Source organism: Magnolia sinica, chromosome 2 (assembly GCF_029962835.1).
Source record: "Magnolia sinica isolate HGM2019 chromosome 2, MsV1, whole genome shotgun sequence".
NCBI classification, from domain to species: domain Eukaryota; kingdom Viridiplantae; phylum Streptophyta; class Magnoliopsida; order Magnoliales; family Magnoliaceae; genus Magnolia; species Magnolia sinica.
In genome coordinates, this window is record NC_080574.1 from 6772122 (window position 1) to 6794339 (window position 22218).

The 22218-nt window shown below is 41.1% G+C and overlaps 2 protein-coding genes across 5 annotated transcripts; one reads left to right on the forward strand and one right to left on the reverse strand.

Annotated features, from left to right (window-relative positions):
• The first annotated feature begins 4722 nt into the window (after positions 1-4722).
• LOC131233138 (uncharacterized) lies at positions 4723-6840 on the forward strand. The gene has a single exon (XM_058229753.1). It carries the CDS (start codon positions 4975-4977, stop codon positions 5935-5937), a length of 963 nt encoding a protein of 320 aa, XP_058085736.1. The 5' UTR covers positions 4723-4974; the 3' UTR covers positions 5938-6840.
• A 5419-nt stretch (positions 6841-12259) lies between these two features.
• LOC131233148 (protein SCO1 homolog 2, mitochondrial) lies at positions 12260-19299 on the reverse strand. Of its 4 annotated transcripts, none has more exons than XM_058229770.1 (7): positions 19087-19299; positions 17247-17373; positions 16997-17072; positions 15360-15566; positions 13600-13689; positions 13352-13484; positions 12260-12910 (listed from the first exon to the last, which is right to left on the reverse strand). In XM_058229770.1, exons 1-7 carry the CDS (start codon positions 19146-19148, stop codon positions 12787-12789), a joined length of 819 nt encoding a protein of 272 aa, XP_058085753.1. In that variant the 5' UTR covers positions 19149-19299; the 3' UTR covers positions 12260-12786. The 4 variants fall into 4 exon arrangements, with proteins under 4 accessions (XP_058085753.1, XP_058085747.1, XP_058085768.1 ...); XM_058229764.1 differs by having other exon boundaries at positions 15354-15566; XM_058229785.1 differs by having other exon boundaries at positions 15354-15566; positions 16997-17130; positions 17247-17368; positions 19087-19296.
• Positions 19300-22218: the final 2919 nt, after the last annotated feature.

The following is a 22218-nucleotide window of genomic DNA, read 5'->3' on the forward strand; positions in this document are numbered from 1 at the left end:
TCTGCAAGGTGGACGGTTCTGATCATTGGAAGATGCAGCATGTGAGGCCCAGTGATCAGACGCTAGATCCTGACTCGGGCAGGCAAAAACGAACTCCGTTCCCAAAAGAGACTTGCAATGGCCAGAAAGCCGTCTGATTTTACAAGCAACCGTTTCTAGAAGTCTACTCTCCCACATGACATTCTCCAAAATGACAATCATATCCCTGCCTTTTAGTAAGGAGATATCCAGTGTGAAAACGGCCAGCGATGATTATGGGACCGCTCAATCTAGTCAGATTAAACATCCAACGGCTGTGAAAATGCATAACACTAAAGCTATGTCCCATCAACATTATTTAAGCACATGCTTTCAAAATAAGATATCATCAGTCCACGTGATCCCGAATGATAGCTGTAGCTTTTTTCCATTCTATGCACAAATGCGTTCGTTTTGCCTCCGTCACCACCCTTGGATGTAGGGTGTGTACACGCACTGGGGCCCACATGTTAATTTTCCTAATGATCATAACCGTCCATGTTGTAAGATTTGTGCTATACGTTCGACCGTAAGAAACTTATGCTGAAGGGATGATTGTGGTTATCACTATCTGTAGATGAATCTAGAACATGAAATGGAAACTTTCAATGGTTTGCACTCAAGTCCAAAAATCAAGAGTTAGGATTATCACTGGATCTTTATTATAGTAACATATCTTATTTATTATGTTACGAGAATATGGACGGTTCAAATCACTGGATCATCTTACGATGTGGGCTCTGGTGACTGGCAACGCACGCTGGATCCTGAGTCACGACAGCGGCTAGACGAACCAGAACACAAACGAATAAACCTTTCTCTGGTGGCATTGTAGGATCTATTTTCTCGGCCCCAACCATGATGGTGCCGAAGGGTCTGAAGGGAGAGATAATCACGAACGTCCATAAGGTGGGCCCTATCATCGATGTGAGACTGTATAAACTAGCTAGCCGCCTGCCTGTTTTTTTTCTTTTAAGGTTGAGACTTTTTCTTTTTTTCTTTGTTTTTTTTTTTTTTTTTTTAATGTCAATTCGAAGGCTGTTACTCGAATGGGTAAAAACCGTCCATCCAATGATATATTTATGCAGCTGGATATCTACTGCAGGACCCATCAGATGGATGGTCGAGATCATCCATCACGTATCCATGTGATCCCCATCCATGACTCATCGTGAATTTGCTAGGCAGTGGGTGGCGGCACCTTGCAAAATTTCATTCTTATAAGAGAAAAAAGTTCATGCTCTGGAAAACAGTGATAGATGATGCGCATCCACTTAAGGGATTTGCATGCAGTAATTCAAATTAAACTGTTAGCATTATGGGTATCAATTTATATGTATCATAAAAAAAAGCAATGATTATTTTATTACCTATCATCTCTTGGTGGACATTTGTTGGACGGTTAACAATAACAAATATCCAGTAGGTCCTATTTCAACAAACAAGTGTCTAATCAGAGGTTAGGATTGTTCTACTGATATGATTTTTGGATTGCCATTAACTCGTGAGCGCGTGTATGGAGTGTCATACAATGTCAGTGTATCAAATAGCTCCCCTCATAAACGCCAGTCAATTTAATTGCCTTACTATCATTCTCGCATCCATCTAGTGTTTAATATAAACAGATAGTTGATAGACCGATAGACTTCAAATGCAAAGCATTTCAATCCTAAAACAAGAAGCCTCACTAAAGCTTTGTAGAATAAGCTCAACCAGGAAAGCAATGGGTGGGGCCTAACGTGATGCGTGCATGGCATCACTCAGTTCATCATGGCCCCATATAATCTCCTGAGATTAAAATAATCATGTTGATCCAAAACTCAAGTGGACCACACCATGTAAATCATACCTAAAACCTTCCAAATCACCACGTGTTGTGGCCCACCCCACCTGAGTTTTGGTTAGACCTGATTTTTGGGTGCCAAGAAGAACATTAGCCGTTCAAATGATGGAAGGATTAGATGTCATGAAAGCATCACAGTGGACCCCACACATCGCTTTGTAAGTTAAGCTTATCCTATAAAGCTTTGTTGGTACGTGAAGCCAGGATGATGAAAGAAAGATGGAAAGAGAGGAAACAGGATGGGAAGCAACCCGAGTCATGTGCCTTTTCATACACGTTAAAAAGTAGCGAAGGCCCCCAAAACAAAGAGAAGGGTCGGGCACAAAGCTAAGAGAACTACCATCCACACAAAAAAACGTAGCGGGGAGAGGGGCCATCCACTGCATGACACCTTGCATTATTGTGTGTTTGCTTTAATCAATTGTCAAATTTAAAATTCCAATGATGTTAGTGAACTTGGTGAGAAAGATATATTGAACTCAATTGCCATCCATCTTTCAAAGAACCCACATCAGGATTTTCGCTTTTGAGTAGAAAAAAAAAAAAAAAAAAAAAACAGAGAGAGAGAGAGAGAGTCATATGTAAAAGCAGCTTGTTTGTCCATCTTTTGGGCCATTTCAAAGGGATTTGATTTTGTATGAATGAACCCCATGAGTTCATGATTACTGGACAATGCCCCCATGAACTACTCAAAGCATGTTATGGTTTGTTTGGCTCCCTGGAATCTCAAAATGATCTTGAATGATCTTGAATTTGTTTTTGGGAAAATAAGTTCTAAATCTAAGACATTCTATGTCATTTGAGTATTTGATGTAGAGGGGGTCACAGACATTTTCATGGCAAAGATGGACCAAAGAAGAACTGATCAGAGGCGGAAACAATCCGGACCATCAGGACCTTAAAATAATCTTATCTTGCAAATGGGGATGAGTTTTTTAACATATTATATGTGATTTTGGGTAGGAGAAGCTAAGACAACTAACCCCAATATGTTGGGTTGACTATGCCGGATTTGCGATATTACATGAAAAGGGCTTAGAAAAGTTATTAATGTCGTTAGGCTAAATTGGACACTATTTTTTGCCAAAAATCATAAAGTATTTATGGTGAGTCACGTTTTTGTGTTGTTTGAGTTGTCATGTAAGTCTAAAAGTCTAAGTATAAGCTCATTATCCAAAGACTACTTGCCTTCAACCGATTTTAGGATTGTGCTATTCAAATTCCAAGGAAAAATGGCGAGAATATAGACCAAGACACTATCCAATTAGTGCCAAAACCCATCAATCCTCACCATCCAATCAATCAGCACCTCTTAGATAATCCATATTTTAATCATGGATCTGATCAAATATTTCTAACTGGCCAATCAACCTGCCATTTTATGGTTCGACTCTCGATCCAAAAATTCATCCTGATCTATTACTCAACTGAAACTTCATGTTCATTCTAAGATATTTCACAAGTAGAAATATGGAAAGCACCACTTTTACTCATCTAAATCAATCACAACATAAGTGCCCACCGGTATACTCAAATCCAAATCGTACGATGTTTAATAGACTTGATTAATCTCTACCTTTGATCATGTAAGGCCCACCTAATAGAAATTTTACAATCTAACCTGATCATCAAGTGATCCCACAAGGATGAAGGGAAACACAAATGTTCAAGCCATTCTAAAACTCAGGTGGGCCGCACCACGTGATATGGTTTAAGCAAGATTTTGCATTGCTACCTGTGGTGTGTCCCGCCTGATTTTTGGATCATGATGATTCTTTGGATGTGCAGAGAACATGATAAGGTGCACTGGATGCAAGGTTTGGATTCCACATAAAAATCACGTGTGAGCCCCACACAGCTAGATACATGATACCTTTGATTGGACGGCCTGGATTGACAGGCATAAATAATGCAAATTTTGAATAGTAGACACGGGCAAGTTCAGTGTACAATCGATGCACCTGTTAAAGGATCCAAACAATTTCGTAGTTTCTCAGAAAACGAAGGTCATAACATCAAACCATCACTTAAAATAATCCCAGCCGACCAAAGTAGGGGACTACAGGCGTGATTAGATCATGAAACGAGGTCCCGTGGGCCTTCCTTTTTTTAAATGAATTTCCGGCCATCAAAAAGCAAAGGCCGTGAAAGAAGCTCTCTCGTGACAACACCCAAAGGCTAAAAAGAGTTTCTAAGTGCAATGGCTGATTCATTTTTCAAGTACACTCGCCTAGAGGGTTGAAATGATTCTTACATGTGTGATAATATCGGATCCTCTCATCTTCCAATTTCCAATTTTTAAATCCCAATTATTCGAAATCAAGCCGAGAAGATCACAGGGTGGGCCACACATGTAAAAAAAAAAAGGACAGTCAACAGAAATTGACTAATGGTCCAAATTTTATGTAGTTTATGGCCCTTCTGATCATCAGATTGGTCTGATTTTTTAGACGTGGCATCCAAAAAATAGAGATCACGCAACGAGAGGTTCAGATATTACTCACGTGTGATTCGTATTCGCGTGTGGGGAGAGTTCACTTAAGTGTACTCAAGCGGATCCTCCCATTAGTCTAAAACAAAAGTTATATGATACTCGGGCTGCGTATGACGCTTGATACGTAGGCACTCGAAACTTGTACAAGTGAAATATATTAAATAAATAAATAAAACCCTTTTTATTGTGCGTACAACTTTCGAAAATAATAAAATCACATTGTTTGAACAATCCTAACCTCTGATTCTTGCATACAGTTGGATATTTTCATTCTCAACCGTGCAATAAATGACCACCAATCAGATAGTTAGATTATTAAATAAGATTAATATTTTTCCTAATATAAATCTACACTAGGTAACATAATTTGGACGGTTTGATTTTACAATTTACGTGATATGTATGGAAAATCTAAGTGACTGTATGTCATCCATCATAAGCTGGCAGAGTATCAAAGTTTTTCTCTTAGAAAAGAGAAAAAGCAAAAAGAAGGGAAAGCTGGCAATCCCGTCTCACCCTTTTAAACAAACACAAACCGGAGCCCAAAACCATAGAAAGCAGAGGAAAAGAAAAAAACAGAGAGAGAAGAAAGCAAGGGAAGAAAAGAAGAAAGATAGCAATGAAAGGAAGAGGAGGAGGAGGAAGAGCAGGAAATGGAGGAAACCCAACAGATCTCCTTGTCTGTTTTCCATCTAGAGCCCATCTCACACTCATGCCAAAGCCCATCTGCAGCCCATCTCGACCGTCCACAGAGCCCAGCAAGCGCCACCATCAACGGCCCAGAGGGCAAGCTAGTCCACTCTTCAGAACGAAGCCCAGCAAGCCCAACACCTCCGACATCTCCGAACCCACATCCCCAAAAGTCACCTGCGCTGGTCAGATCAAAGTCAGGCCCAAGCCCACCTCGACATCTTCTTCCTGCAAGAACTGGCAGTCTGTCATGGAAGAGATTGAGAAGCTCCACAACAGCAACCATAGAAAAAGCAAAAAGAAGCCCACGTGGCTCGATTCTCTGGGCCTGAAAAAGGACATCATGCAGTTCTTGACTGCACTTAGGAGCCTGCGTTTCGATCTGAGGTGTTTTGGGTCTTTTCATGGGTCTGTTGTGGGTTCTGATATCTCTTCAGATGAGGAAGAAGATGAGGAAGATGAAGGGCAGGAAGAGAGAGAAAGCAGCCCTTCCAGGACTATCTTTTCGAAATGGTTCATGGTCTTGCAGGAAAACCAGAGTCATGGGCCGGGGAAAGAGATAGGAGGAGGAGCTGAAGAGAGAGGTGAATCTGCTGATGGGCCTGATGATCCTGTTGCACCACCGTCCAATGCTCTTTTGCTCATGAGGTGTAGGTCTGCACCTGCAAAAGGGTGGTTGGGAGGCGAGAGAGGAGGAGGGGGAGAAGAAAGAAAGGCGAAAGAAGAGGAGGAGAGTGCAAGAACGATATTGGAGGAAGAGAAGGAGAAGGAGAAGCTGGTTTTGATGAGCTATGCTCCTGATTTCTTTAAGGTATCTTCTGATATTGCAAGGGAGACTTGGGTTGTTGGGAGGAGAGATCCTTTCTCAAGGAGTCGAAGTTGGAAGAGATGATGGACGGTCATAATGATGACGATGGTGGATGATCATGGTATTTTTATTTTATTTTTAATGTTGGTATTTGTTTGGGGAATTGATATTTTACACACACGAATTACAAAGCACCCATTTTCCATTTTCGGAATTGAAAACAGTACCGGTCAGGCAGAGGCGTGCTTACAACTTCATTTGGAGGAGATCCACGCCGTCCATCAGGTGCGCCACCTAGTGTTTGTTCATGATGGCGAACATCACACCGATCCACAGCCCAGGTGGGCCTCACCATTGGAAAGAGTGTAAAATCATGCCTAAAACCTCTAAATTCATGTTGGCCCACCTAAGTTTCATAACATCCTTCCTTATTTTGGGGAATTCCCTTCATCATGGTGATTCGCGTTAGGTGAACGGATGGGATGACAACAGTCCGATCCCACAGTCAATTAATGATGGGCAGTCCCATCCCAACTCTTTCCCACGGTGTGGCCCACTTGAGCTCTTGACCATCATGAATTTTGGATTCCAGAGCGATCATGAGGAGATGCACCTAATGAACGGGGTGGATCTCATGCACGTTCTCTCCCACGTGCCACATGGTTGGCAGTAGGCACGCCCCTGTCTGACTCCACAAACTCAGGCTTGCGCGGTTCATTTCACTTCTCAAAATTGTTTCTGATTTGGGAATGGAAGTAGTGCAATTTTGTACTGTTTCAAAATGGGAAATGGGCGTTTAAAAATCAATGAGGTGGTTGTAGATATCAATTGCCTTTTTGGTCATTTCCTCATTTGAGTATGTTTTTGTTCGGAGAATCCAAGCCATAGGTTTTGATTTTGATTTTGATTTGATTTGAGATTGTGTTATTTTTGTACAGTTTTCTGTCTTCATTTCATACCATGTATCTATGTATCTATGTTTTGTGAGTTTGTGTTTTTTTTTTTTTTGGTCAACTCTTAACACTGTCATCTTCTACCTTCATTTCTGTTACCGATCTGATTATTCATACCTTCGCTATTCTATGCAACGACCCAAAATGCATTCATGCCACCTTCTTCGGACGTGGGGCCCAGTTGGACCCACCTTGTTAACTAAAACCATTGGATGGAATTGGCTCACCACGAATTACTCAAGGACATAATTTCCATGATCGGATGATCATAGCCATCCAATTAGGCATTCAAATGGTTTAACCGTTCGTCATATAGGCCCTTAATTAGATAGCCATGGTGATTTTGGGGCCATGAAAAGACCATGATGGACCAATCCTATACCAATGGTCCACCCGAAATAGGTGTCCCACCTAGGTTCCACCGTAAGAAGAATTGCTAATGGATATCATTGCTCCTTGAATCATTTCTTATGGCTAGACTCCTATGTTAGTCTTGCACCATTTAAAAATGGTTGTGAATTTTCAACCATGCACACAATCCAGACCGTCCAAATCACTGGCTCAACGGTGGATTGAGCATAACCAAAAAACTACGCTGACAAGATAATATTAACCATCTGATTTTTTTCCCTTCGGATTTGGGACACTCATTACTTTTAACCATCCATTTAGCATTAATTTGATAGTTAGGATTACTTTATCATGATGGTTTTAGAGATAAACTCCATCCACGATGGGGCCCACAATGATGGCCTGTATGTACATGGGCGCCCACGTGTGACAAGGAAGATTTTTTTTTTATTTCCTAGATCCAGATGTATCATATACTGCTCGGGTACACAGGTTGTACAGCGGGTTTTAATTTTGTACAAGACCAATGGTTTTAACGGTCCAAACTAGTTTTTGTGGGATTCGTAGTGGATGTACTTAAGCACCAAAATTCCAAAATATTTGAAGTCGTACCTGTACATATTTGGATCTTTTCCTGGTGAAATGAGGACCCGACACTTGCTGTATGTTTTTTCTCTCTTGACTGTCTATTCATCGACCATCATCCATTGGAGGGTCAGGATTCTTCCAATCCAAAGCACTTTTGGTGTTTGTACATCCATAATATTAACCGTTCGGATAAGTGAACGTGGGGCCCACTTGTCTCCACATGCTGGAAAGCCAAACGATCCTGTGCCATCTTCGGCCGAGCATTGTATAATACTCCCATTTCCATGTCATAAATGTTATCCTGTGGAGGTATTATACAATGCTCAGCTCCAGATATTGCACCCTACAGTTCGGGCTTTCAGGTTGTCCAGGTAGGGTCCATTATTTAGTGATCCGAACTGTTGAATTATGGGCCCCACTCTAATTAATCGACGCAGAAAAAATCTCCCTTTCAATAGCTAACTGACAAAAAAACGGTCAAAAAAGAAAATACAGCAATGTCAAATAATTCACGGCTAGGATCTTCCAATCAAGAGAAGTTTTGTTCCATGGCCCATCCACGATGAGTTCCGTTGGATCAATGTCCTGGGTCACTTGTACAAACCTAAAGCCCGACCGTAGTAGTACACTCTGTCAGTCCAACCAAAAAACACGCATCAACTATGGCCCATTTAGTAAGTCGCCTCACATCCCAGCAACGCGTCTTTTGTTTAAGAAATCCGAACCGTGCAAATGCTGAGCCCCACCATGAAGATCACGCAGGGAAAAAATCAGGTCTGTCCACCGTTCAGGCAGACCACGCTGTCGCGTTGATGGTCTGACTCAACACACGGGTTTGGGCCATCTACCATTTGGATCAGGTTGATTGGCAAATTATCCTCATGATGGGGCAGAGGTAGTTCCTGTCTGAAGTATATACCTGACACGTGGCACATTTGGAGGTGGATCAAGACAATGCACCTAGCGGGTCCCAGTCCATTGATGGACATTGGTTGAAAATCCCCCAAAACGGACATAAGTAACCATCCATTCAAAGGACAATTTCATTGGGATTTTCAACCATGGGCCATCCATAGAGAGAGCACTTAGATTATACGGTTGGGAAATCTAGTTGCCTGATCTGACTATATAACTGAAGAAGAGATGTACCCTCTTCAATAGTAGTTTTGATGACATGCATAGTATCCGTTGAGCTTTTTGAGTTGGGACAAGTGGACCACTTGGTTGTTATCTAGACCGCTGATTTGAATGTTCTCCAGATTCAATAAGCAATGCCCCAACATCTCCCCGGATTGGATGCCTGTATATTAGATGGTTGACAAGTGGACCACTTGGCTGTTCTCGTTTTGAGTGTGGATTGTTACCAAACTCTTCTTAACCGTCTATTTAGGAGAAAAGATAGGATTGACTCAGAGCTATGGACCCCACTTGCCAACACTTATTTAAGCTCTCGAGGATTACATAAGTACTCATAACCAAACACCCTACGTCACGGTAGGCCAACGGGTCATTTTCCCTGCAACGGCTATTAATAGCAAGTTGTCGTGACTATTGTCATTTTGGAAGTGCCACATAAATTGAATCAAAACCCCAATTTTATATTATATCCCTAACAGAGAATGGATCATTCAATGCTTGGATGAATCTAGCCCTTTCATTTGTTGCGTATAAATGAATACTAAAAGACAAAAGCTAGCAACGGCTCCCATTTAAGCGATGAGAGGCCCATTTATTGGATTGTCACCATAATCCAATCACAAGAAAATTTGGTTAAGATAATCAACGGCTGAGCTTACGGGATGCCCCATTCATATTATCATACACATGTTCGGCGGGGTAATCTGTTCCCTGTCAACGTAACTATTGATTCTGATAATATGTTCCCTTTCAACGTAACTATTGATTGGTGAGAATCGCATAATGATTCGGATTTAGAGTAGATTCTTCCATTCATGATGAATGATGATTCCTAAATATGTATTCCAAACTGAAAGATCATTTATAAAGCCGGCAGGATCAGACCAAGCATCCGAAAATCATTTCCCCTCCTAACTACCATTTGGGACTGAGGAGGATTCGTCCAATGATCTTATCTATATAAACTCCAGACCATCAGACCATATCAGGATTCATGCTGATGTTGGGAGTCAATGGTCCTTAACCCTTCTATCAGGGCCTCTAAACACACCAATATATTTTAGTCATGATGCATCCATGGTGGGTCCCACCATCTGGTTGATGATATCCCCAAGCCAGGAGAAGTCCAAATCCTTCAATAGTTGTCAAGAAATAGATGGTTCAGAAAGAAACAGAACAACGGTTCACATTCAATCAAGAGAAGGCTAAAACGTTCAATGGCTAAGATCTTTCCATCTCGGGAGCTTATTGACGTATTGGGTCATCGACAGTACTACCACCTACCATGACCCAACCCAAACGTCCTTGCAAACCTTCCTTCAACTACTTAAACCCAAACGTCCTTGCAAACCTTCCTTCAACTACTTAAACCCAAACGTCCTTGCAAACCTTCTCTTTCAAGGAGATAAGAGATAACTAAATGCAAAAACAATGGAATCTATCACTTATTAGGTTTTGAGAGATTAATCTCCTTACACTTGAGCCAATCAATAGCTGTTTTAGCAGTAGTGGTGTGGCCGAGAGCGTAATAATTCACTGTAGTTGCCTCCACCGTGGTAATTCCAGTTCAACCAGGCATACCCGTCTGATTTCAATCCAATGATTACGCTACGCGGGAGGTCATCAATTCATGCTAGGTTGATGGACACCACCCCAAGTCCTTTTTAAGGGGAGCCGATTAGGTGCAGCTCAGCCTCACCCAAGATAGTGTGACCCTTACCGTAGGACCCACCTTGATGTATGTGTTTTATATCCACATCGTCCTCCATTTTGCCAGATCATTTTACAGCATGAGGCCAAAAATGAAACAGATCCAAAAATCAGGTGGATCGTTCCATAGGAAACAATGGTGATTGACCTTTTAAAACCTCGTGGACCACAAAGTTTTGGATCAAGCCAATATTTGTTTTTTGCCTTCATCCAGGTTTATGTGACATTATCAAAAGGGCGCCCCACTGTCTTGGTGAGACCAGGGCCGAAACTAATCAGCTCCCCTTTCGCAACAACCATATGGTCAATATCACAGTTCTAAATAATTGCTATTCCCCTTTTTACGTTATATGAGCGAGCACCGTCTGCCAACAGGCAGTCCCCATTGTTTAATCATTTTGACTTGTAAGCAGGGGAGCGGACTGGGCAAGGCCAGGGTAACAGCTTAGTGGGTTAGGCCCTGACCGTGGGGCCCACCTTGATGTATGTATCAGTTTTTCCAGCTCATTTTATGGCATGATCCCAAAAATGGAGCAGATCCAAAGAGTGGACCCTACCACAGGAAACAGTGGTCATTGAATGCCCACCATTAAAAACTTATTGGGGCCACATAAGTTTTAGATCAAGCTGATATTTGTGTTTTCCCTTCATCCAGGTCATTGTGACCTGGTCCACAGCTTGGATGGCAAATAAACATTACAGTGCGCCCTAGGAATTTTTAAATGGTGGGTGTTTATTGACCACTATTTCCTGTGCGGTCCACTTGAGATTAGGATCTACTTAATATCTAGGACCATGCCCTAAAATGAGCTGGAAAACTGGACTTTGTGGACATACAACACATACATTAAGGTGGGCCCCATCGTCACAGCCTCACCAACTAAGCTGTTAGGCTGGCCTCACCTAATCCACTCGCTGTAAGCAGATGATTGAAAACTGACACATGTAAATTTCATTGAACTGGTAAAAGTTCGCCATCCTGACACCCAAGAGTTCATCATTAGACTGTCAAGTCCTGCGCGCACCTGTTCATCATTTCAGCAATTACATACGACTAGGTAAATGTTCACCGACCTCATACCTTGCCCAAATATAATTGTACTTAAGCAAAATAGAGTACCATCACTTCACATTTCAACGCATAATATCGGCAATCCCACAATACCGACCACTTTGGGTACTGTTAGCTGCAAAACCATGCATCTTATCTCATCACCTCCTTTTTCTTTTTCTTTTCCATTTTCTTAGTAAAAAGAAAGAAAGAAATTGAGGTGATTATGGAGGAGTTTGATTATTTCACCATTCCAGGCATGGCATCAGTGTTGAAATTGGGTCAAATGAAGAAACATGCCTTATACCGAAGTAATGGAAAAGATAGAATTCCAGGTAGAATAACAACCCAATTACAGTTGCAATAGTGAGTGGTTCCCTTAGAATGCAAGCACAGGAGGACTAACATGATTTTCTGTAGTTCCATTAATGCCAGTTAATTAACTGTTCAAAAAATTTCACCTGCTGTTTTGGCAAGGCGTCAATCAAGCTTTCTTAACCGTACTAGTTATTACCCCAAATATGAGCATTGCAATTACCCCCACATGGGCATTTTGGCCAGACAGACAAAAAGAAAAGAAAAGACATAAAGCACCGAAAAAGCATCAGAGAGATCATACCAGCATCTGTTTCTATAAATGGAGGATTAACTTTATATTAATGTAGGAGAAACATGATTTAAAAGATTCAACAAGGAAAGATGATATTGTTATTGAGAATGGAAGAAAGTGTTTCCTATTAGGCCATCAAACCCAAAGGACAGCCACACCTTTTACATGACCAGACTTGTTGGGACCCATCATGAATGGTCATGCCCCCAAAAGCTTTCCAGAATATTGTTCTTATTATTGAATGTGGATAATTAGCAGATCACTAGCTTAACATCAATTTGCAGGCAACCCATCGGAAAGAAAAAGAGCATTTAATGGGGGGTTTTGGGATATGGATCATCCATAACAGAGGGAGGCGATACTGGCATGGAATATGGATCACCGAAAGGTGGGGCCTATAAAGTGGCTGGACGAGCACAAATGCCACTTGGTTTTTTCAAGTGTTCCACGAGGATGCAAAAGGTGAAATGCAAGATCAGCTTTTAGAAAAAAGGAGGATACACTGCCATGAGAGGATCCTTCCAGAATCAGTTTTACACTTGTTTATCTGAACTAGAAGCTTTCTTCACTTCCTTCAGTATGGCTTCAGCCAATTGCTCTGCATCATACTCCACCCCGAAACATCTCACTATTTCCATGTTTGGGTCCATCAGGTACCTGCCGTGATAGATTACAATATTTGAAGTCAACTGAACCAGTATTGGTTGCATGGGTTCCCTCAAACAATATCAAGAAGTTCGCTAAGCACCAAAGCCACACATGTGGGAGACTTGATCCACACATCAGATGGGGGCCATGCAGACCATGTACGGATGACCTAACCTGAAAACCAGGCTAGTCAACTCATCAGGTGAGCCACAGATGTAGGAAAAACAATGGACATGTTACAAAAATACCAACTGTCCACGTTGAACATGCAAAAGTAGCCTGCCGGAAGAGTCGACCCACCAAATATTTTTGGCCAGGTAATCCACACAGGGTGCAGCGCAACGATCCATGGCTCAAATGTTCCATCAGTATGCCAACTTGGCATATGTGTGGTGCCTGTGTGTGGTAGTGCAAGTGGCTTAGGGTAACCTAGAAGGTGCTTCGGCTTACATGTTGTGTGAAGATTGGATGAGATAATCTTCACCATCTTCCTCAACCTTTTTAAAATAAACACGGAACTCCTGTGCAATCTGCCTTATTGCATCAATAGATCCCGTCAATCCAACTATTCTCCGATCAAATTCTGCAATTAGGAAGTCACAAGGACTGAAAGCTGAGCATGACTATTCGGAAGAACAAACCATAATTTAATTTAATGGAGAAAAAATGGTAATAGGTGGGCCATCTGAGAAGCTGACCTTTGAGGTATGCTCGGAGATGTGAAGGGGAATCCCTTAGAGGATCAATAGAGATGAAAACTGGTTTGATCTTCAGATTCTGTTGAGACTCTTGTTCCAGACAAAATACAAAACGTCAGTTGCTCATCGGCAATCATTAGAAAATGGAGAAACCGTTCCACAAATCACAGATGCAACAAACACTAATCACAAAAATAATAAAAACTACTAAATCATTCTACCCAAATCCATTATCAATTTCCTCAAAACCTAACTACAGAAATTCAACCTTGAAATGCAGATATTTGCATTTTGTTTCTTCAATTAACCTAATGCAAGGGCATTTTGACACCGGGCTTGAGTGGGGTGGCCTGTGGGATGCAAGGACACACACGAGGCGGGTGGCTCGTGTGAAGCGAAACCCATGTGAAGTGGGGCCCACGAGGGGGGTTCGGCCGAGGTCCTAACCCATGGGATGTGGGACGGATTGATTCATCATGCTCTATCAATTCGAGCTTTCAGAGGAAGTAGTTAATTGTCCTATATCAAAGTGGCATCAGCGCGGGAGGTCTCGTGTTTGAGACTCCTCATCAGGAGTGATTAATGCAGGGGCATTTTCACACCGGGCTCAAGTGGGGTGGCTTACGGGATTTAGGGGCACACTCGGGTGGGCGGCCCGTGTGAGGCAGGTGGTTCATGTGAGGCGGGCCCCACCTGTGTAAGGCAGGTGCCTCGTGTGAAACAGAACCCATGTGAAGTGGGACCCACGAGGGGGGTTCGGCTCAGGTCCTAAACCATGGGATGTGGGGCCTGGGCTTATGAGATAAAGGGATTGATTCGCCATGATCTATCAGTTCGAGCATTTAGAGCAAGTAGGTAATTGTCCTACATCATAACCTCAATAAGAAAGTGTGTGCTAGGTGCATGACTCTTTCTTTATAGCAATATATGATTGGATTAGAAGAGTTTAAGAGCTTAGATTGCTAGATGTCTAGTGCAATAACGTGTACATGGAATGTTGGCAATCTAGATTTGGACCATGTTAAAATAAAGATCATTCTGCACAGAGGAGGGTAAGAGAAATGATGATCCCTTCACATTCAACGGCACATCATATGGACCGATCAAAACTCTATTTACCATCCTAACTAAATGATCAAACGGAAATGTACAAGCCACTCCCCAGACTAAGATTATGGAATCCTATGCTCGCCCATGCGATATCTGGCCTGTTCATCAGGACTCCACAAAGTATTTCTGTGGCCTGAAAATAACATAAGTTGGATGATCCAGCAGTCACCAGGTGTTAACCACCAGAATAATGTAACTGTGCACCCTGTGGTTAGTCCACAAAATACCATACACGTGGCCCACGTTTTTAGTCCACAGAATACTGCACATCTGGACCACCTGGTAATTAGACTTGCCTAATTTTTGGAGCAGAGCACATAAACGGAGGAGAGCCACCTGATGAATGCCCTTGATCTTGCACAGTCCACATAGGTACATGTGGGAAGAGTATGATCCAAAATCATACCTCCACAAGTACGTTTTAGCATGGCCATTGCTTAAAACCATGGAAGTTTCAAGAAAAAAACAGGAATTAAATTCACGGAAACTAGTAGACTATAAATTAGATTTAGTCCGAAGAGAGTTCAATGTCTGTCTGCATCAAAAGCTGAAAATGCAGACTAACATATCATGAAAGGTAAGGAAACAAAAAAAGAAAGCAAGGTAAGCACTACAGAAGGGCAACTAAGCAAAGGTAGAAGGACCTGGACCTAGTATGTCAATGGCCTTGGCCATCTTTTGAATTTCCTTGGGGCCGACATCTGGAGAAGAAGTATATCCGAAGTACATGAGTACCCAATTTCCTCGAAGGTCTCTATCGGTTACCACATTGTTGTTCATATCAATAAGCCTAAATGGGCCTCCAATTGCAGGTCCTTTGATGGTATTTTGGTTGTTCCCTGTTCCTTGATGTGATCCTGTAAAACAAAGCAAGAATAGAGCAAGGCTTGCTTTAAGAAAACCTAACATTCTGGAAAAAAAAAAAAGTGTGCTGCTACAGTACGGTATATGGAATGAAGACAACGATACTTGCAGCAGAAACAGTTGTTATTATTATTATTTCTTTTTTAAAGGTCAGTAGAAACAGTTTATCCAGAGAAGATTCTTTCAATTCAAAATGCTTAATAGGAAAACTGACATTTGTGCAAGGACCAAGAATAAGTAAACAATCTCTCAAGGTTAATGAATTAGAATTTGGTTGAGTGTAACAACAATTGATCATACCATCCATCTAGTGGGCCTTTGAGGGACCACCATGCAAAAAACTCACCAACTGGACATTTCTAATCACCCGAAAAATAGCTTGCAAATGGAAAGTTACAACCAAAAGGACTCTTCTTTGTCATAATCACCCATTTTCTGGTCACGAATCAGATGATTAGGATTGTCTTGATCATAGTGATTTTTGAGCAATGGACAATCTAAGATAGGGGCACTAGATGGACAATCTGGATTAGTCATTGGTCATGCAGGGCATGGTTCTGGATTTATATATGAATTCTCTTATACTCTAGGATTTATTTTTATGTTTTATTGAGATACTAAAATGGTCAAACAGTTCTTGCTTTGCTTCATATTTTGAAACTACTAACTGCAACTTACCTCTGTTCAAAAGGTGTTGAGCAAGTATTCAATGAATTTCCAGCCATGCACTTCGACGGATATAGCGGTCCCATCTGCCCAAGATCGAAGGGTGCTTTTATGCGAAGACACCTCTTGAAAATTACTTTTCGTTGGGAATTGTTTGTAGAATTCCTTATTTTACTCATCAATTAACTTATGATTAACATAGATTTTGTAATTGATGTCAGATAATGTTTTCCCACCATACGCCACCTGTGCCAATATAAACTATAAAGATTGATAACTGTAACGCAACCTGTAAATCTATGAGTAAATGTGCCTGTAATAACAAGATAAAGCACTTACACCTACTAGTAATGAATTAGTTACGGGCAGTTGGGGACATTTAGAAGTTCCCAATTCACACGGATAACAAAAGAGGATGGTGCTAAACACAAGATCTATATGTTCTGGACCTTCCCATACATATCTCACCTTTGGGCAGAAAAAGCAGCAAAAATGGAAGCCTGCTTAATGTAGATTCCATCATTTGTCTGCTCTAAAATTCAAATTGTGCCTTTTGTTGGGTTGGAAGTTTCACCAACCACTATTTGGTTCTACATGCAAATGTTGCCTAACCAAGACAACAAAAACTGACAGCCAACAAGGCACAAGTAATATGACACAATTACATAGTTTCAACAGATAAGATGAGATAACCAGAATACAGTGGTTGAAGGAAACATGGGGGCACAGAGACAGTTGTAGTATATAGAAAAGGAACCTTTTGGAATTGCTCTCCTCTCATCGTTATAGTGGACAAACATGCCAGCTCCCGCAATCACTAGCAAACCTGCTGGCTGCAAAGAAACCAACATTTCATGCAAACCTGAATAGGTTACTCCAACAACTAGCAATCTACAAAATATATGGAACTTTGATTCAAGAAATAGCATTGAATGGTAGACACAAGAAAACAACAGTGTTATTACAAATAAATAACAGATTAGATTCAATTGACTTGAGGTACATACAACAGCATAAGTACTCCATGACCACGGCTGAGAATGTAATGATTTGTCAATGGTGTGGAGCCTCTTGTCCTCGGAATTTGGAGATGCAGCATAACCACGGAATTGAAATCTTCTAAAGGGACCTGACCTATAATCAAAACTCCTTGTTTAGAGCAGACGTGCGAAGAAACAATCATAAAGTGTTTCAATACACAATGCATGTTAACAATATGTATGACAAACATTCATATAATGATGATTAGATAACTCAGTAGCGCTGCCTGTATTACCACATGCATAAATGAATTGACTTTCTGTATAGGAGCCTGACTCATTTCGAGAAACTGAGATTTGGCATAAATAAATTGTAAGGAAAGAGTGTGAAGAATCAAATGCAAATGTGACAATATGTTCAGCTATATAAAATGAGCAAGATATCACATGACTGAAATTATTGCACATAAAAGCATTTTAGATAGAAATCAACGTTAGAAGAAAAAAAAAAAAAATGGATTTAAAAAACTAGGAAAAACTGTTTTTCCTTGGTTTATGTTTTTTGGTTCTCTGTGTTAGTTTAGTCCCACATTGGAAAGTTTATGGGAAATTTGAGCCTTTTACATTAGAATCCTCAACCCATTGTTTGTATTGGGAGTCAAGAGTATGCCTTGGGATCAACCTCGGACACGTGCACGGGCGGACTGTGGCCGTGGTCATGGCGAGGCACGGTGTGGTGTGGTGTGGTGTGTCTTTGATCAGACAAGTTTGTTTTCTCTGCATATGTAATGACATGATCATGCACATACGAACAAGAGAACCGACATGCACCGACACAAGTATTTAATGAGCCAGCAAAGCACATCCGTATGCGTATTGAGCTGCCCCATCGGTTGTCTCTTCTCTTCTATATATTCATCTCGTTTTCTCATAGTAACATGCCTCAGCTCTCTAGATTGTTTTCTTTTATTTCTTCCTTGTTATAGTTCTGCTATCTCTTTTTATTTGAACCAACAATCAATAACTTCATTAAAGGGGAGGATCTGCAACACCCTATCTTGCCCCTCATCAGGTTCAACTAAAGGGTAAAAAATCATTTAGTACATGAAAAAACTAGGGATCAACTTAGTAAAACAAAGGATACACAGGGTATTGCTGATGTGCAGGATTGCAAACATGTGGGCCCACAGCAATGATCCAAACTATAGATCTGATGATAAGCACATTAGATTTGGTAGATTTCTCCGAGATTATCAGCTTCTAACTGTTTCAGTAGCGGCTTAGAATGGAAATCTGGGACAAACCCTTCTGCAGAGTGGCCCACCTGCTCAATGGTTAGGATTATGGAATCATTGCGCAAATCATGCAACTATTTTCATCAGCAAACAATACACTTGTCAATTGACAGGGCCCTACCGGCATACGATAACAGCAGTTGCAAGAAAGGGACAAAGAAACTGGAAAGGAGAAGTGAGAAAATGAAAATAATAAATAAAGAATAAGAACAAATCGGAGATAGATGAAGGTGTGGATAGGAGTAAACAATCTATACAAGTGGCATGTGGGAGGGAAAGAAGGCACTGTACCAGAAGGTAGCACAGCTGCCTGTATGTGGTCAGTTATAAAATTTTAAAAAATAAAATAAAATAAAATAAATGGTAGCAAAATCTATAACCCAATCTAAGATATCTCTGTATGCGACCAAATCCAAAAAGAATAACAATAATAAAATTCCAAATCAGGATTCAAAGAACTTCACTGCTGAGGGGAGATTCCGTTATCAATTGAATAGAAGATTTCAGATAATATTCAAATTTTTATAAGAGAAAGAAGAGATAATAGAGAGAGAGAGAGAGATTTAGAATACCTTTGGAGAAGAAGAAGATTTAAAGAGAGCCTTGAGTGTTTCTGGAAATGCGATGCAAGCATGGTTTTCGACACTGATGAGGAGTTTCCTACATTGAGAGAGAAGGAGAGAGATTCTTGTCTGGCAAGTTTTCTTTGTGGGTTTTTTCAACTTCTGTCTTCAAAACCGCTTCGAAGGGAAATGAAGCAGTCTGAAACTGTAAAGAGGAGGGGCGTGAGGGGCGTGCTTGAATGAGGCCCTTCAGGTATCACACGGTTTGGCTGATGATGCGAACACGAGCCGGTTAGCTAATGTCAGAGTTCTTTGGACACTACCATGATGTATGTGTTTTTATCTAAGCCGTCCATCCATTTCTCCGTATCATTTTAGGACTAAGGTGGTCCCCACTACAGGAAACAGTGCGGATTGAACACTTACCATTGAAAACTTCTCGGGGCCACAGAAGTTTTGAAACAATCAGATATTTATGTTTTCCCTTCATCCAAGTCTCTGTGACCTTATCAAACAGTTTGGATGGGACATAAAATAAACATTACATGGGGCGCTTAGAAAGTTTTTAACGGTGGAAGTTCAATCAACATTGTTGTCCTGCGGTGTGGTCCACCTGAGATTTGGATCTGCCTTTCTTTTTGGATGGTTCTCAAAATGACGGTGTGGATAAAAGACATACATCAACGTGGCCCACAAAGCTTGACACCAGCTAGCTGGCTGTTGTTGGGGTCCCCAGCCAAACGGGACCAAAGTTCGTGGATTGTATATAAAATCCAATCTTTCTACCAGGTTCGATCCTCGACGTTAGCCCTCGGACGGAAATCAGATATATCCATAACTCAGATAGGCCACACCATGTGTGATCTCAAACATAGGTTTGATGTGTGTTTTTAATCAAACTCTTTGATCATTTGGAATTCACTGGGATAAAGAGAAGATACAAATATCATCCTTAAACAAGGACGGGTGGGCCACGCCACAGAGCTGGGTTGAAGTAGTGTAGACAATCCCCGTCCCTCACGGGCGGAACACGTGTCAGAGAACCGTCGAGATCCAGTCCATTCGTCAGTTAATGCACGCACCGTGACAATCAACCTCACATAATGTGGTCTGCTGATTAGGCAGCTCAACCATGTGAGAGAGGAATGGGCGGTTATAGGATCAAGTCCAACGGTCCAGATTCAACATACATGAGTGATTCACTTGATGAGTGCACTTCCCTGATTTTCGGCACATGGCATGTTCACAGTGTGCACTAAGCGATGAATGGCTCAGATCTCTGCCGCATGTGCAGTCTACTTGGATCTATGACTCGTGTTCCATCCAGGCCCCTGATTGAATCAGGACCCTTAAAAGCGGACCCGTACAGTTTACGACGAAGACAGCCAATTTGGGCTCCAGCAGATGGGTGTCCTTTAAAGTGGACATAGACCAAAATTGGTAGACTTCTCACATTCATTGGGTTCGCCCGAGTCGAGTCTAATCCAGGCCTATCCCTACAACGCATGGCTGGTTGTAAGTCCAGTGCATGATTTTTAAGACAACTCAGATGGATTCATTCGGTCATTTGGTCGTAAGTTGAGATGTGACTCGGCCCAGTCGGGCTGAGTCACCTGACTATTATCGATCTTGGGCTTGCAGTGTCAAAGTGGATCAGATGCAACCGAATCTGAGAGTGACTTGACAAGTTAGAGTCTTGAGTCTTAAAACCTTGGTCTTGGACTGAATGTAGCATGCACAGTGCATTCACGTACTATGCAGCAGGAGCTTGGCTTGAGATTGCAATTTGCTAGGCTTGGACCTATTAGATTAGCCTGTGGGTTAGGCTTGGGCCCAGCATACATGGCCGATTTTCAATTTTCACCTTTTTGAAGTATAGTTGAACTGCTTGTTTCACCAATTTAACCCAATAACTAGTAACTAAAAGGAAAGCATCATTATCATAATTTACCATTGCCAAACTAAATACAAGAATTTGTAATCATCGCACATTATGGAATATCTCTAATCAAAGCTACATAGTCGATGTATTTTGGTAATGATTTAACATTAATGTAAAAATGATATCATCATGATTTTATTACCAATAAATAAAATATAGAAATTGACAATCAAATTTATGCAGTCAGTAGATAGGTAATATAATTTGTAACTGTATACATTTCCTTACATTGTTGTGGCAATTAATGAAATAGATAGGCCTCAAGTTATTCTAGCCAAGTCAAAAATGTCTTGCCTGGCTAAATTGTTACAATTTTGCCTTAGAAATTAATATACACCTTCATTGGTTCTATGAACGTGATAGGGTCAATTAGCCGCTGATCTTAATAATCATGAATCATTTAGATCTACGAGGTTTACATAGGGACTTATTTAAAACTAGATGTGATTGGATTAGAAAAATGTTTAATCAACTTTACAAAGGCTTTTAACTATTAAGATTTTATTTACCATTAAAACTGCGTTGATCGTGCTTGATGAGGACCTGAAGCCCACATCTAATGGTCCACTATATGTTCAACATGAGATCTGGATCTATGGTGGTTGGTCCAAATGGTGAAAGGATTAGATTGTGAGTACATGCATGAATAGGATATTTTAATGAACTCTCCTCATAGCGCACTAAATAATAATAATAATAATAATAAAGCTTTGTAAGGTGTTGATATACCATAATTATGTACACTCCAAAATCCCAACTCTTCATATTTAAGATCCAACTCATAATTAGGGGTGTCAACGGGCCAGGTTAGGGCTGAGCCAAGCTTTGTCGAAGCTTGACCCGCATTGTCAAAAATTAGCCCAAGCCTAGCCCGGGCCATGATGGGCCTTAATAATCTAGCTCGATTCTAGTCCGAATGTTTTGTGTCAGGCATTTGGTGGAGAGTGGCGGCGAAAGAAGTGCTTCTTCTTGCCATGGGATTATGGTTTTTGAAACTCAGAGAGGAAAGAGGGATTTCAAAATGCCTTTTTCTTACTGGATTTTTGGTCTGTTCATCAGGTAGAGGGATGTATGGAGAGACATATAGGGAAGGATGCACACACTCATTAACCCTAACGGACCAGGCCAGGCTTATGACTTTCTAACTACTACTCCCAAGCTCAGCCCGATTGTAGAATGGGCTCGAGCCTAATTATCCA